Here is a 15113-nt window from a genome sequence, read left to right as displayed (position 1 = left end):
TAACCTGGGTGGCAACTTTCAGGGATTTATGTACCTGGATGCCGAGATCTCTCTGTTCATCTACACTACCAAGAATCTTGCCATTAGCCCAGTACTCTGCATTCCTGTTACTCCTTCCAAAGTGAACCACCTCACACTTTTCCGCATTAAACTCCATCTGCCACCTCTTAGCCCAGCTCTGCAGCTTATCTATGTCCCTCTGTATCCTATAACATCTTTCAGCACTATCCACAACTCCACCGACCTTCGTGTCATCTGCAAATTTACTAATCCATCCTTCTACACCCTCTTCCAGGTCATTTATAAAAATGACAAACAGCAGTGGCCCCAAAACAGATCCTTGCGGTACACCACTAGTAACTGAACTCCAGGATCAACATTTGCCATCAACCACCACCCTCTGTCTTCTTTCAGCTAGCCAATTACTGATCCAAACCGCTAAATCACCTTCAATTCCATACTTCCTTATTTTCTGCAATAGCCTACCGTGGGGAACCTTATCAAACGTCTTACTGAAATCCATATACACCACATCAACCGCTTTACCCTGATCCACCTGTTTGGTCACCTTCTCAAAAAAATTCAATAAGGTTTGTGAGGCATGACCTACCCTTCACAAAACCGTGTTGACTATCGCTAATCAACTTGTTCTTTTCAAGATGATTATAAACCCTATCTCTTATAACCTTTTCCAACATTTTACCCACAACCGAAGTAAGGCTCACAGGTCTATAATTACCAGGGTTGTCTCTACTCCCCTTCTTGAACAAGGGGAACATTTGCTATCCTCCAGTCTTCCGGCACTATTCCTGTCGACAAAGACGACATAAAGATCAAGGACAAAGGCTCTGCAATCTCCTCCCTGGCTTCCCAGAGAATCCTAGGATAAATCCCATCTGGCCCAGGGGACTTATCTATTTTGACATTTTCCAAAATTGCTAACACCTCCTCCTTTTGAACCTCAATTCCATCTAGCCTGGTCGACTGAACCCGAGTGTTCTCCTCGACAACATTGTCTTTCTCCAGTGTAAACACTGACGAAGAATATCCATTTAACGCTTGCCCTATCTCCTCTGATTCCACACACAACTTTCCACTACTATCCTTGATTGGCCCTAATCCTACTCTAGTCATTCTTTTGTTCCTGATACAGTAGTCCCCCTTTATAACGCGGGTGTTGGGGTCCAAGACAGCCACCCGCGTTGCAACCGAGCCGCGGATATCCACGATGGGGGTTTTAAATTTATTTAAAAATCTATGCTAGCGCTTCCCATTGAGAGTCTACGGGGGGCGGGGGGAGAGGTCAGACGCCCGTAGACTCACAATGGGAAGCGCTAGCATAGATTTTTAAATAAATTTAAAACCCCCATCGTGGATCTAATTAAAACAGTGTCAATTTCAGCGGCCGGCTCACTTTGATCCGGAGAGGGAAGCTGCTCTCTCACTGAAACAATCAGCCGGCCGCTGAAATTGACACTGCCCGCTGCTCTCTCCCTCCAATCCAACTTTTAAGTTTTAATGTTTCTGATTGGAGGGAGAGAGCAGCCGGCGGTGTTAATTTCAGCGGCCGGCTGATTGTTTCAGTGAGAGAGCAGCTTCCCTCTCCGGATCAAAGTGAGCCGGCCGCTGAAATTGACACTGCCCGCTGATTGGAGGGAGAGAGCAGAGAACACAGGAGGAGGTCATACGGGCCTCTGCAAGACCAGCATGGTCTCACATCGCCCCTCCCCTCTGTAGCTGGGGTTCAGGCTGTGGCTGCTGGGGTACAGGCTGTGGCTCCTGGGGTACAGGCTGTGGCTGCTGGGATACTGTGGCTGCTGGGGTACAGGCTGTGGCTGCTGGGGTACAGGCCGTGGCTGCTGGGGTACAGGCTGTGGCTGCTGGGGTACTGTGGCTGCTGGGGTACAGGCTGTGGCTGCTGGGGTACAGGCTGTGGCTGCTGGGGTACAGGCTGTGGCTGCTGGGGTACTGACTGGAGGGAGAGAGCAGCCGGCAGTGTCAATTTCAGCGGCCGGCTGATTGCTTCAGTGAGAGAGCAGCTTCCCTCTCCGGATCAAAGTGAGCTGGCCGCTGAAATTGACACTGCCGGCTGCTCTCTCCCTCCAATCAGAAACATTAAAACTTAAAAGTTGGATTGGAGGGAGAGAGCAGCCGGCAGTGTCAATTTCAGCGGCCGGCTCACTTTGATCCGGAGAGGGAAGCTGCTCTCTCACTGAAACAATCAGCCGGCCGCTGAAATTGACACTGCCCGCTGCTCTCTCCCTCCAATCCAACTTTTAAGTTTTAATGTTTCTGATTGGAGGGAGAGAGCAGCCGGCGGTGTCAATTTCAGCGGCCGGCTGATTGTTTCAGTGAGAGCAGCTTCTCTCCGGATCAAAGTGAGCCGGCCGCTGAAATTGACACTGCCGGCTGCTCTCTCCCTCCAATCAGAAACATTAAAACTTAAAAGTTGGATTGGAGGGAGAGAGCAGCCGGCAGTGTCAATTTCAGCGGCCGGCTGATTGTTTCAGTGAGAGAGCAGCTTCCCTCTCCGGATCAAAGTGAGCCGGCCGCTGAAATTGACACAACTGACAGTTGGGGTCCATAAGCCCCCCCCCCCTGCGGTATATCGCGAACTGCGGTATTGCGGAGCGCGGTATAACGGGGGACTACTGTATACCTATAGAAAGCCTTAGAGTTTTCCTTGATCCTATCCGCCAACGACTTTTCGTGTCCTCTCCTTGCTCTTCTTAACTCTCCCTTTAGGTCCTTCCTGGCTAACTTGTAACTCTCAAGTGCCCTAACTGAGCCTTCATGTCTCATCCTAACAGGGGCCTCACGGTAGCATGGTGGTTAGCATCAATGCTTCACAGCTCCAGGGTCCCAGGTTCGATTCCCGGCTGGGTCACTGTCTGTGTGGAGTCTCCACATCCTCCCCGTGTGCGCGTGGGTTTCCTCCGGGTGCTCCGGTTTCCTCCCACCGTCCAAAGATGTGCGGGTTAGGTGGATTGGCCATGCTAAATTGCCCGTAGTGTAAGGTTAATGGGGGGATTGTTGGGTTACGGGTATACGGGTTACGTGGGTTTAAGTGGGGTGATCATTGTTCGGCACAACATCGAGGGCCGAAGGGCCTGTTCTGTGCTGTACTGTTCTATGTTCTATGTTCTATAAGCCTTATTCTTCACTGATTCTTCTGATGTTTGTGTACTGGGGAATGTGATGCTTTTAAAATGTTTATTCATGTGGGGGGGAGAGAGGAGAAAACAACAGGAGACAGACTGCTTGGTGCCGGGCCGGGAGCTACCGAGTCAGCATAGGGCAGCTGACTCTCGGAAGCGCAGTGGGGGCGGGGGGTGAGCAGGTTTTAAGCTGGAGCTTGACTTGGGGGATTGGGTTTATAGTTACTTTTCATAGATTTTAAAGTGCAGAAGGAGGCCATTCGGCCCATCAAGTCTGCACCGGCTCTTGGAAAGAGCACCCTACCCAAAGTCAACACCTCCACCCTATCCCCATAACCCAGTAACCCCACCCAACACTAATGGCAATTTTGGACACTGAGGGCAATTTAGCATGGCCAATCCACCTAACCTGTACATCTTTGGACTGTGGGAGGAAACCGGAGCACCCGGAGGAAACCCACGCACACACGGGGAGGATGTGGAGCCTCCGCACAGACAGTGACCCAAGCCGGGGTCTTTTTCCAAAAAAGATTTTGGAAAAATCGCCCGAACTCTGTTGAAAATAGAATCTGTTGAAAATGGTTCTGGACTTCCAGATCCTGGTTGCCAATGCCATTTCGGATATGACAAATCTAGACGGCCGTTAGTGAAAATCCAACCCAAACTGTCAAGTATACTGGGCGCGATTCTCCGCTGCCCACGACGGGTCGGAGAATAGCGGGAGGGTGTCCCCGACATTTTTCACGCCCTCCCGCTATTCTCCCCCCCCCGCCCCACGACACGAATCGCTGCTCACCGTTTTTTACGGCGAACAGCGATTCTCCCCAGGCTGATGGGCCGAGTTCCCAGGCCTTTACGACCATTTTTACGGCAGCAAACACATCTGCTTGCTGCGTCGTAAAAACGGCCGCAACATGCCCGTTCTGGGCATCCAGGGCCCCGATTGGCACGGCCGCCAAGGGGGCATGGGCCCGCAATCGGTGCCCACCGATCGCGGGCAGTGCGTCCATAAGGGACGCACTCTTTCTCCCTCCGCCACCCTGCAGGATCAGTCCGCGGGGCGGTCGAGGGAGATGACGGCCCCACGCATGCGCGGGTTGGAGCCGTCCAACCCGCGCATGCGCGGCTGATGTCATTGTGCGCGTCAGCTGGCGTGACGCTTGGCCCGCAGACTTAGCGACGGTCGCTAAGTCCGCGATGCCGTGCTTCATGGGGCCCCGCTCCTAGCCCCGCCCGGGGGGGAGAATCGGGTCCCGGGAGGGGGCACGGAGGCTGCCGTGAAACATGCCCAGTTTCACGTCAGCCTTTACGATTCGCCACATTTGCGGAGAATCGCGCCCACTATGTTTGCCGTTACGCAGTTTTAGTTTTAATAGTTGATACAATTGTACATTATCTATGAACTGTCTCAATTTTATATATAAACAGACTTACGGGGAAATTATACTATACACCGGCGCTATCGCAGTGCTGCCAAAAGTTGGGATTGTGGGCGCTGACAATGGAGCCAGTACCGTTCACCCTGGGGATGTATTTGCATAATCCTGTGGTGGTAGCCACGCTGAATATTAGGGGGCAATTTTCACAACATTTCAAGTTGAGGACAGGGTGATGCTGATAAGGAGGAATCAAAGGTTTGAGCCAGGGAGGATGGATGCAAGGTTCTGGGGATGGGAGGAGAAAGGAGCATAAGGGATGAAGGATTTGCTTTTGGAGGGGTGATTTGCAAGTGTGGAGGAGCTGGGGAGTGATGTATGGGCTCCAGCGTGAGGATGGCTTCAGAAATATTCAAGTGTGGAAAATTTCATAAGAAAGGTCTTCCCGAATTTTCCAGTGGCGCTGTCACCCTGGGGAGGGGCTCAGCCAATCATGTCCATGGCCAGGATTCTCCAATCCCGCGGCCAATTTGTGACCCCGATGTCAATCAGCCTCAAGTGGCAGGTATCCACCCCTTCCGAGGGGGCTAGTACGGCGCGCCGGATTGGTGTGCGCAGCTCCGGCGCCCGAAAGCTGGCGCGCCATGGCTGGTGCGATTCCGTGCATGAACATGGGTTCCGGTCTCTTCGCCGGCCCCCAGGCAATATGGCGGAGACCTACAGGGGCCCAGCGCGGAGGAACATAGGCTCTCCACGGAACGCGCCCGCCCGCCGATCGGTAGGCCCCGATCGCAGGCCAGGCCACCGTGGAGGCCACCCCCCGGGTTGGATCCCCCTGCCCCTCCCCCCCACCAGGACGGCCCCTACAGACAGAACTCCGAGGTCCTGCCGAGTGGGACCATATGTAACCCACGCCGGCGGGACTCAGCCGGATTCGGCGGGCACTCGGCCCGTCGAGGCACGGAGAATCGCGGGGGGGCAGCTTTCAACGGCCCCCGACCGTTGCGGCGGTGATCGCGCGAGTGCCCGAGATTCAGCGCCGGAGAATCAGCCGGCCGGCGTAGCGCGATTCTAGCGCCCCCCTCCAGCGATTCTCCAACCCCGCGCAGCTTCGGAGTATCTCGGCCCATATGTTATGGCCTTGCCCGAAGTTGGAGATATATTAGAGGTTGTTTTTCAACACCATGTCCGAGGTTCTACATATGGAATTGGAGCCGGGTCTCCTGGAGACTACATTCGGGGTGTCAGACCTGCCGGAGCTGCAGACGGGAGCAGGGACAGACTTTTCAGCCTTCGTCTCGTTGATTTAACGCAGGCGGGTTCTGTTGGGGTGGAGGTCAGCTCCCCGCCCCACCCCCGGAGCTGCAGACGGGAGCGGGGTCCTGTAATGATGAAACAGCTGAAAAATGCAGTCTTGTGCTGTATTTGAACCGGTTCATGCAGCTGAACAGACTGGCTCTAGACTTAAAATTTTCAATGCCAGACACAAGTCGGTGGAGTCGCTGGCACGTCTGTTTCAGGAATTTGGCCAGCAGTTGGAGACTAGTGAGCAGAAGTCTTCTTTGGCCCATTACAGAAAACAGTACATCAAATCCACACCAACAGTATTACTGTCATTCATTCTGATAGTATCAATGATTCTAAGTTCCAAGTTGATGCAACTTAGTTCTAATCTAGGATGGTGCAGTGGTTAGCACTGCTGCCTCGCGGCGCCGAGGACTCAAGTTCGATCCCAGCCCCAGATCACGGCCTGTGTGGAGTTTGGACATTCTCCCAGTGTCTGCGTGGGTCTCACCCCCACAACCCAAAAATGTGAAGGCTAGGTGGATTGGCCACGTTAAATTACCTCTTAATTGTGAAGAAAAAAATAATTGGACACTTTGGACGCGATTCTCCCGAGTTATGAAAAATCGGGAAGCTGGCGTCAAAAACAGGCGCGTTTGACGCCAGCCTCCCCCCCCCCCGACCGGGAACCGATTCATCTCCCCGGTCGGGGCTAGCATCGCGTGGCCGTGAACTCCGGCATCGCGGGCTTAGCGAATTTCGTTAAGCCCGCTAGCCAAAGTTAGCGACGGCTGACGCGTCAGATGACATCAGCCGCGCATGCGCGGATTGGACGACTCCAACCCACGTATGTGCGGATGACGTCATCACGCATATGCGTGAAACCCGTGCATGCGCGGGCCGGTATGCCCCTCAGCCGCCCCGCGAATGGATCCAGCGGGGCGGCGGAGGGAGAAAGAGTGCGCGGGTTAAGTACCCGCTGCCCGCGATCGTTGGGCACTGATCGCGGGCCCATGCAACCTTGGCACGGCCGTGGTACGGCCGTGCCAATCGGTGCCATGGTTCCCGAGAACGGGACTTTACGGCCGTTTTTACGAACGGTCAGAGCAGGTGTGTTTTACGCTTGTAAAAACAGCCATAAAGGCCTTGGAAATCGGCCCATCGGCCAGGAGCGAATCGCTGCTCGCCGTAAAAAAACGGCAGGCAGCGATTCATGTCGGGAGGCGGGCATGGGGGGGGGGGGGGAGAATAGCGGGAGGGCGTCGGACCAGCGTGTCCGTAAAAATTTACGCCGCCCGCTATTCTCCGATTTTTCGTAAGTCCGGAGAATTGCGCCTTTTAAATTTCAAAAATATAAAGAAATTTTTTAAAACGTAGTTCTAACCAGTTAATTAATACTTCCATCAATATGCTCTTCAAACTCTCAATTCTAGTGTATTCTAAATTAAAATCAAACATACAGTCTTACCTTTTGAGAGCTTTCAATGCTTTCTTGTGAAGTTTATCTCGGGTGCTCCTCAGTGTAACTGCACAGCAATGACACAGAAGTTAGAATGATTCATCAACTTCAAAACGAAAATAATTCTGTGAACAATGGCAATGCCCTATTTAGCTGCAGACAATTTATCTTCTTTTATCATATTTTATTAAACTCAAAATCGATCGTAATGAAGTGCTTCGAGAGGTTGGTCATGAGGCACATCAACTCCACACTCCGAGTGCCTAGATCCACTGCACTGGTCCACAGCAGAAATCATCTCCCTGGCCCGAAACTCATCCCTGGAGCATCTCGACAATAAGGACTCCTACTTAACTTTGTTCTTATTGGGGGATGGTGGGTGGAACTTTCTTCTTTGTGTTTGTTGGGGATTGTTAGGTTTCGCATATGTATCTTTGAGCGGGGGGTGGGGGGGGATCAGTGGGGGGTAGGATGTTTGGTGCCATGGGTGGGGGTACCAGGCTAGCTGAGCGGGCTAGCTCAGTGGGAGGTGAGCAGGTGATTAGTTTTTTATGGGGGGTTGGGACTGTGGTTTTGTTAGTGGGGGGGGAGGGGGGTAATTGTTTTGCTGACAGGGGAGGGACTGGTGCTTGGAGACAAATTGGCAGTCGAGGATGGTGGGCCCCCGAGGGAGGGTCTGAGGATGCGTGGGTCGTGGGCTGGAGCTGGCCTAAGAAGGGTGGTGGTTGGTCGGCAGTGGTGGGTTTTTTTTTGGGGGGGGGGGGGGGGGGGTACACATCGACCAGGCCGATCACATGGAGCGTGAGAGAGCTGAATAGGCCGGTCAAGAGGGCGCGTGTGTTCGTGCATTTGAAGAGGTTGAAGGCGGACGTGGCAATGCTACACGAGACACACCTGAGGGTAGGGGTGGGTCAGGCAGGTATTTCATTCGGGGCGAGACTAGGGGGGGTTGCAATCTTGATCAATAAGCGGTTGTAATTTAAGAACGGGAATTTAGGGGCAGACTCAGGGGGTAGGTATGCCATGGTGAGTGGGAAGCTGGAGGAGATGCCGGTGGTATTAGTGAATATTTACGTACCAAATTGGGACGACGAGGAATTTGGGTGTTGGGGAGGATTCCGGACCTGGACTCGCATAGGTCGATCATGTGGGGGGGGACTTTGATACGGTCATTGATCCGAGGTTGGGTCGGTCGAGTTCAAGAACAGGGAGGGTGCCAGCAGCGGCGAAAGAGCTAAAGCGGTTTTTGGAACAGATGGGGTGAGTAGATCTATGGAGGTTCGGACGGCCAAGAGTGAAGGAGTTTTCTTTTTTCTCCCATGCTCACAAGGTGTACTACTGGATTGATTTTTTTCATCTTGAACAGGGCTTTGCTGGCTGAGTTGATGTACGGTGATTGTTGTGTCGAACCATGCCTCACACTGGGTGGATTTACGGGTGAGGAAGAAGGGGGGTCAACGCCCGGCAATGGAGATTGGATGTAGGACTGTTAGCGGATGAGCGGGTGAGCGGGTGGGTGAGGGAGGCCATCCAGAATGATTTCGAGATAAATGATACAGGGGAAGTTTCGGCAGCAACGGTATGGGAAGCACTGAAGGCAGTGGGAGCTAATTTCGATACGGGCTGACAGGGAGAAGGTGGAGCGGGCAGAGATGGATAGGATGGGTAGGGAAATACTCCAGCTGGATAGAAGGTACTCCGATGCTCCGGAGGAGGGGCTGTTGAAGGAGCGGCAGACCTGCCGATTGGGTTTGGTCTGATATCCACAGAGAAGGTGGTGGAGCAGTTGTGAAAGGCGAGGGGGCGGTATACGAGTATGGTGAGAAGGCCAGTAGGATGCTAGCACATCAGGTAAGGAAAAGGGAGGCAGTCAGGGAGATAGGAAGAGTGAAGGACAGAGGGGGGGAGGGGGGAATATGGTCTTGCACCCAGTGGGGGTGAATGGGGTGTTCAAAGAGTTTTATAGGCGGCTGTATGAGTTGGAGCTCCCAGCTGGGGTGGAAAGGATGAGGCAGTTTTTGGAAGGATTGAAGTTTCCGAAGGTGGAGAAAGGGTTGGTGGAAGGGTTCGGAGCCCACATTGGAAGTGTAGAAGTAGTAGAGGGATTGGAAGCCGTACAGTCGGGTAAGCCCCGGGGGCGAGCGGCTACCCAGTGGAATTCTACAAGAAGTTTTCTGGTTTGCTGGGCCCGCTGCTGGTGATGGTATTTAATGAGGGAAGGGAGCGGGGTGTTCTTCCCCCAACAATGTCACAGGCTTTGATCTCATTGATCCTGAAGCAGGAGAAGGACCCAGAGCAATGTGGGTCATACAGACCAATCTCCCTACTGAATGTCGATGCCAAATTGCTGGGCAAAATTCTGGCCTCGAGGATAGAGGATTGTGTTCCGGGGGTAATAGGGGCAGGCCAGACGGGGTTTGTTAAAGACAGGCAGCTAATGGGCAATGTTGGAAGGCTCCTGAATGTGATCATGACAGGGGGGGGGGGGGGGGGGGGTCGGTGTGGGAGCGGGTGGAGGCAGCCTCCTGTAAGGGCACAAGTTTGGGGCATTGGTAACAGTTCCTCTGTCATTCTTGCCGGCCCGGTACTCCAGTGGTCCGGCGGCCCGAAGAGTTTGGGAGCAGTGGTGGAAGCATATGGGACTGCAGGGAGCATCGGTGTGGCCTCCAATTTGTGGTAATCACTGGTTTCCCCCGGGCAGGATGGATGGGGGGTTTCGGAGGTGGCAGAGAGCAGGGATTGAGAGGCTGAGGGATCTGTTTATTGAGGGGAGCTTTCCCTGTTTGGAGGATCTGGAAGTGGAGTTTGAATTGCCTGGAGGGAATGGGTTTCGTTATTTGCAGGTTTCGACTTTTCCGCTTCTACCACCACAGGGGATACAGGACAAGGTAGTTTCTAGAACGGGGGTGGGGAGGGAAAGATATCAGGAATCTATAAAGAACTTATGGAGTGGGAGGAAACCCAGATAGGTGAGATAAAACGGAAATGGGAAGTGAGTTGGGAAAGGAGTTAGAGGCGGGTCTGTGGGAGGATGCTCTGAGCAGAGTGAACACGTCCTCATCATGTGCCAGGCTCAGCCTGATAGAATTCAAGGTGGTTCACCGGGCACACATGACATTAGCCCAGATGAGCAAGTTCCTTGGGGTGGAGGACAGGTGTGTGAGGTGTGCAGGAGGGCCCGCAAACCATGTCCACATGTTTTGGGCATGCCCAAAGCTTAGGGGATTCTGGCAGAGATTTACGGATGTCATGTCCACGGTACTAGAAATGAGGGTGGCGCTGAGTCCAGAAGAGGCGATCTTCGGAGTATCGGAAGATCCGGGAGTCCAGGGGGCAAGAGAGGCTGACATTTTGGCCTTTGCCTCCTTGGTAGCCCGGAGACGGATATTACTAGCGTGGAGGGACTCAAAGCCCCAAAATCAGGGTTAGTGACATGGCTGGGTTTCTCAGACTTGAGAAAATTAAGTTCACCCTGAGAGAATCAACGTTAGGGTTCGTTCAGAGGTGGCAGCCGTTTATCAACTTTGTCGGGGCAAACTAAACTGTCAGCAGATTCAATAAGATGGGGGGGGGGGGGTAGGGAGAAAGGGGGGGCAGGAGGAGTCAGGCTATGTTTTGCCTAGATTAGACGGGAACAGTGGGAGATGGAGGGATGTGTTACGAACTAAACTATGCTTCCTGTATCTTTTATTTGCATCTTTTATTGTTATAAAACCATAAATGCCTCAACAAAATGTTTGTAAACAAAAACAAGGATTTCTAAATCAGACTCCTATTTATTAACGACAGCTCCGCCTTCAGCACCATAATCCCAGCCAAGATCATATCAAAGCTCCAAAACCTAGGACTGGATCTGGAACTGGATCCTCGACTTCCTGGCCAATAGACCACAATTAATAAGAATAAACAACTATACCTCCTCCACGATAGTCCTCAATACTGGGGCCCCACAAGGCTGTGTACTTAGCCCCCTACTATACTCCCTATACACACACACGACTGTGTGGCAAAGTTTGGCTCCAACTCCACCCACAGGTTTGCTGACAACACGACCGTAGTGGGTTGGATCTCAAACAATGATGAGTCAGAATACAGGAGGGAGATCGAGAGAACCTAGTGGAGTGGTGTAACAACAACAACAACAATCTCTCTCAATGTCAGCAAAACGAAAGAGCTAGTCACTGACTTCAGGAAGCAAAGCACTGTCTGCATCAACGGGGCTGAGGTGGAGATGGTTGCCAACTTCAAATTCCTCGGTGTGCACATCACCAACAATCTGTTCTGGTCCACCTATGTCGATGCCATGACCAAGGAAGTATAACAGCGCCGATACTTCCTCAAAAGGAAATTTGGCATTTCCACATTGACTCTTACCAGCTTTTACAGGTGCGCCATAGGAAGCATCCTATCTGTCTGCATCACTGTCTGGTATGGCAACTGCTCGGCCCAAGACCATAAGAAACTACAGAGAGTCGTGAACACAGCCCAGTCCATCACACGAACCTGCCTCCCATCCATTGACTCCATCTACACTTCCCGCTGCCTGGGGAAAATGGGCAGCATAATCAAAGACCCCTTCCATCAGACAGGAGAAACAGAAATCTGAGAACGTGCACTGAGAACAATCTGAGAACACAACAAATTCTTCCCCGCTGTTACCAGACTGCTAAACAACCTTCTTATGGACTGATGGACTTATGGACTGATCTGATCTCTTCACACACCTTCACCCAATGCCTATGTCTGTGTATTTACATTGTGTATTTTATGTTTTAGAACATAAGAACTAGGAGCAGGAGTAGGCCATCTGGCCCCTCGAGCCTGCTCCGCCATTCAATGAGATCATGGCTGATCTTTTGTGGACTCAGCTTCGCTTTCCGGCCCGAACACCATAACCCTTAATCCCTCTATTCTTCAAAAAACTATCTATCTTTATCTTATAAACATTTGATGAAGGAGCCTTTACTGCTTCACTGGGCAAGGAATTCCATAGATTCACAACCATTTGGGTGAAGAAGTTCCTCCTAAACTCCATCCTAAATCTACTTTCCCTTATTTTGAGGCTATGCCCCCTAGTTCTGCTTTCACCCGCCAGTGGAAACAACCTGCCCCCATCTATCCTATCTATTCCCTTCATAATTTTATATGTTTCTATAAGATCCCCCCTCATCCTTCTAAATTCCAACGAGTACAGTCCCAGTCTACTCAACCTCTCCTCGTAATCCAACCCCTTCAACTCTGGGATTGACCTAGTGAAACCCCTCTGCACACCCTCCATACCAGTACGTCCTTTCTCAAGTAAGGAGACTAAAACTGAACACAATACTCCAGGTGTGGCCTCACTAACACCTCATACAATTGCAGCATAACCTCCCTTGTCTTAAACTCCATCCCTCTAGCAATGAAGGACAAAATTCCATTTGCCTTCTTAATCACCTGTTGCACGTGTAAAGCAACTTTTTGCGACTCATGCACTAGCACACCCAGGTCTCTCTGCACAGCAGCATGTTTTAATATTTTATCATTTAAATAATAATCCCTTTTGCTGTTATTCCTACCAAAATGGATAACCTCACATTTGTCAACATTGTATTCCATCGCCAGACCCTAGCCCATTCACTTAACCTGTCCAAATCCCTCTGCAGACTTCCGGTATCCTCTGCACTTTTCGCTTTACCACTCATCTTAGTGTCATCTGCAAACTTGGACACATTGCCCTTGGCCCCCAACTCCAAATCATCTATGTAAATTGTAAACAATTGTGGGCCCAAAACTGATTCCTGAGAGGCACCACTAGCAACTGATTGCCAACCAGAGAAACACCCATTCATCCCCACGCTTTGCTTTCTATTGATTAACCAATCCTCTATCCATGCTACTACTTTACCCTTACTGCCATGCATTTTTATCTGATGCAGCAACCTTTTGTGTGGCACCTTGTCAAAGGCTTTCTGGAAATCCAGATACCACATCCATTGGCTCCCCGTTATCTACTGCACTGGTAATGTCCTCAGAAAATTCCACTAAATTAGTTAGGCACGACCTGTCCTTTATGAACCCATGCTGCGTCTGCCCAATGGGACAATTTCTATCCAGATGCCTCGCTATTTCGTCCTTGATGATAGATTCCAGCATCTTCCCTACTACCGAAGTTAAGCTCACTGGCCTATAATTCCGTGCTCTCTGCCTACCTCCGTTTTTAAACAGTGGTGTCATGTTTGCTAATTTCCAATCCGCCGGGACCACCCCAGAGTCTAGTGAATTTTGGTAAATTATCACTAGTGCATTTGCAATTTCTCTAGCCATCTCTTTTAGCACTCTGGGATGCATTCCATCAGGGCCAGGAGACTTGTCTACCTTTAGCCCCATTAGCTTGCCCATCACTACCTCCTTAGTGATAACAATCCTCTCAAGGTCCTCACCTGTCATAGCCTCATTTCTATCAGTCACTGGCATGTTATTTGTGTCTTCCACTGTGAAGACCGACCCAAAAAACCTGTTTAGTTCCTCAGCCATTTCCTCATCTCCCATTATTAACACTCCCTTCTCATCCTCTAAAGGACCAATATTTACCTTAGCCACTCTTTTTTGTTTTATATATTTGTAGAAACTTTTACTATCTTACTCTTCTTTATAGCTTTTTTAGTAGTTTTCTGTTGCCCCCTAAAGATTTCCCAGTCCTCTAGTCTACCACTAATCTTTGCCACTTTGTATGCTTTTTCCTTCAATTTGATACACTCCCTTATTTCCTTAGATATCGACGGTCGATTTTCCCTCTTTCTACTGTCCTTCCTTTTTGTTGGTATAAACCTTTGCTGAGCACTGTGAAAAATCGCTTGGAAGGTTCTCCACTGTTCCTCAACTGTTCCACCATAAAGCCTTTGCTCCCAGTTTACCTTAGCTAGTTCTTCTCTCATCCCATTGTAATCTCCTTTGTTTAAGCACAAAACACTAGTATTTGATTTTACCTTTTCACCCTCCATCTGTATTTTAAATTCCAACATATTATGATCGCTCCTTCTGAGAGGATCTCTAACTATGAGATCATGAATCAATCCTGTCTCATTACACAGGACAAGTTTTCCCTATTATATATTTTATTTTCATGTATGCAATGATCTGTTTGAACTGCACGCAGAACAATACTTTTCACTGTACCTCAGTACATGTGACAATAAACCAATCCAATCCAATCCAAAACACGGTCCTGCATAAAGCTGCTTAGCTGATAGCACTCTCTGAAGCACAAGGCTCTGGGTTCAAGTCCCAGTCCAAGGCTTGAGTACAAAAATCAAGGCCGACACTCCAGTGCAGCAGCACTGAGGGAGCGATGCAAGCATTGGAGTTGTTGTCTTTCGGATGAGACATTAAACCAAGACCCCAGCTGCCATTTCTGGTGTATATAAAAGATCCCATGTTGGTATTTTGAAGACATCATCTTACAACACCAGGTCCAACAGGTTTGTTTCAAATCACTACCTTTCGGAGCACTGCTCCTTCCTCAGGTGAATAAATTCACCTGATTCACCTGAGGAAGGAGCAGTGCTCTGAAAGCTAGTGATTTGAAACAAACCTGTTGGACTTTAACCTGGTGTTGTAAGACTTCTTACTGTGCCCACCGCTGTCCAACGCCTGCATCTCCACATCATTTTGAAGAAGGGCAGGGATGTTATCCCTGGTGTCCTAGCCAATCTTCAACCCTCAGTCAGCATTACAAAACAGATTATCTGGTCATTATCAAACTCCTGTTTGTGGAAGTTTGCTGTTTGCACGTTTCATAAAATAAAACTAACTACACATAAAATAAACGTAATTAGCTGTAAAGTGCTTTGAGAT

The 15113-nt window shown here is 50.5% G+C and overlaps 1 protein-coding gene across 1 annotated transcript in view; it reads right to left on the bottom strand.

Moving 5' to 3' along the window:
- The window catches only part of LOC119974606 (tetratricopeptide repeat protein 7A-like), a 451074-nt gene that overhangs the window by 232832 nt on the left and 203129 nt on the right, over positions 1-15113 (bottom strand). The window contains exon 13 of the mRNA XM_038813643.1: positions 7287-7344. Within this exon, the coding sequence (XP_038669571.1) occupies positions 7287-7344 (58 nt within the window). The remainder of the gene's footprint in view (positions 1-7286; positions 7345-15113) is intronic.

Source organism: Scyliorhinus canicula, chromosome 1, assembly GCF_902713615.1.
Source record: "Scyliorhinus canicula chromosome 1, sScyCan1.1, whole genome shotgun sequence".
Classification (NCBI taxonomy): Eukaryota; Metazoa; Chordata; class Chondrichthyes; order Carcharhiniformes; family Scyliorhinidae; genus Scyliorhinus; species Scyliorhinus canicula.
This window is presented reverse-complemented; position numbering and strand designations above follow the sequence as displayed.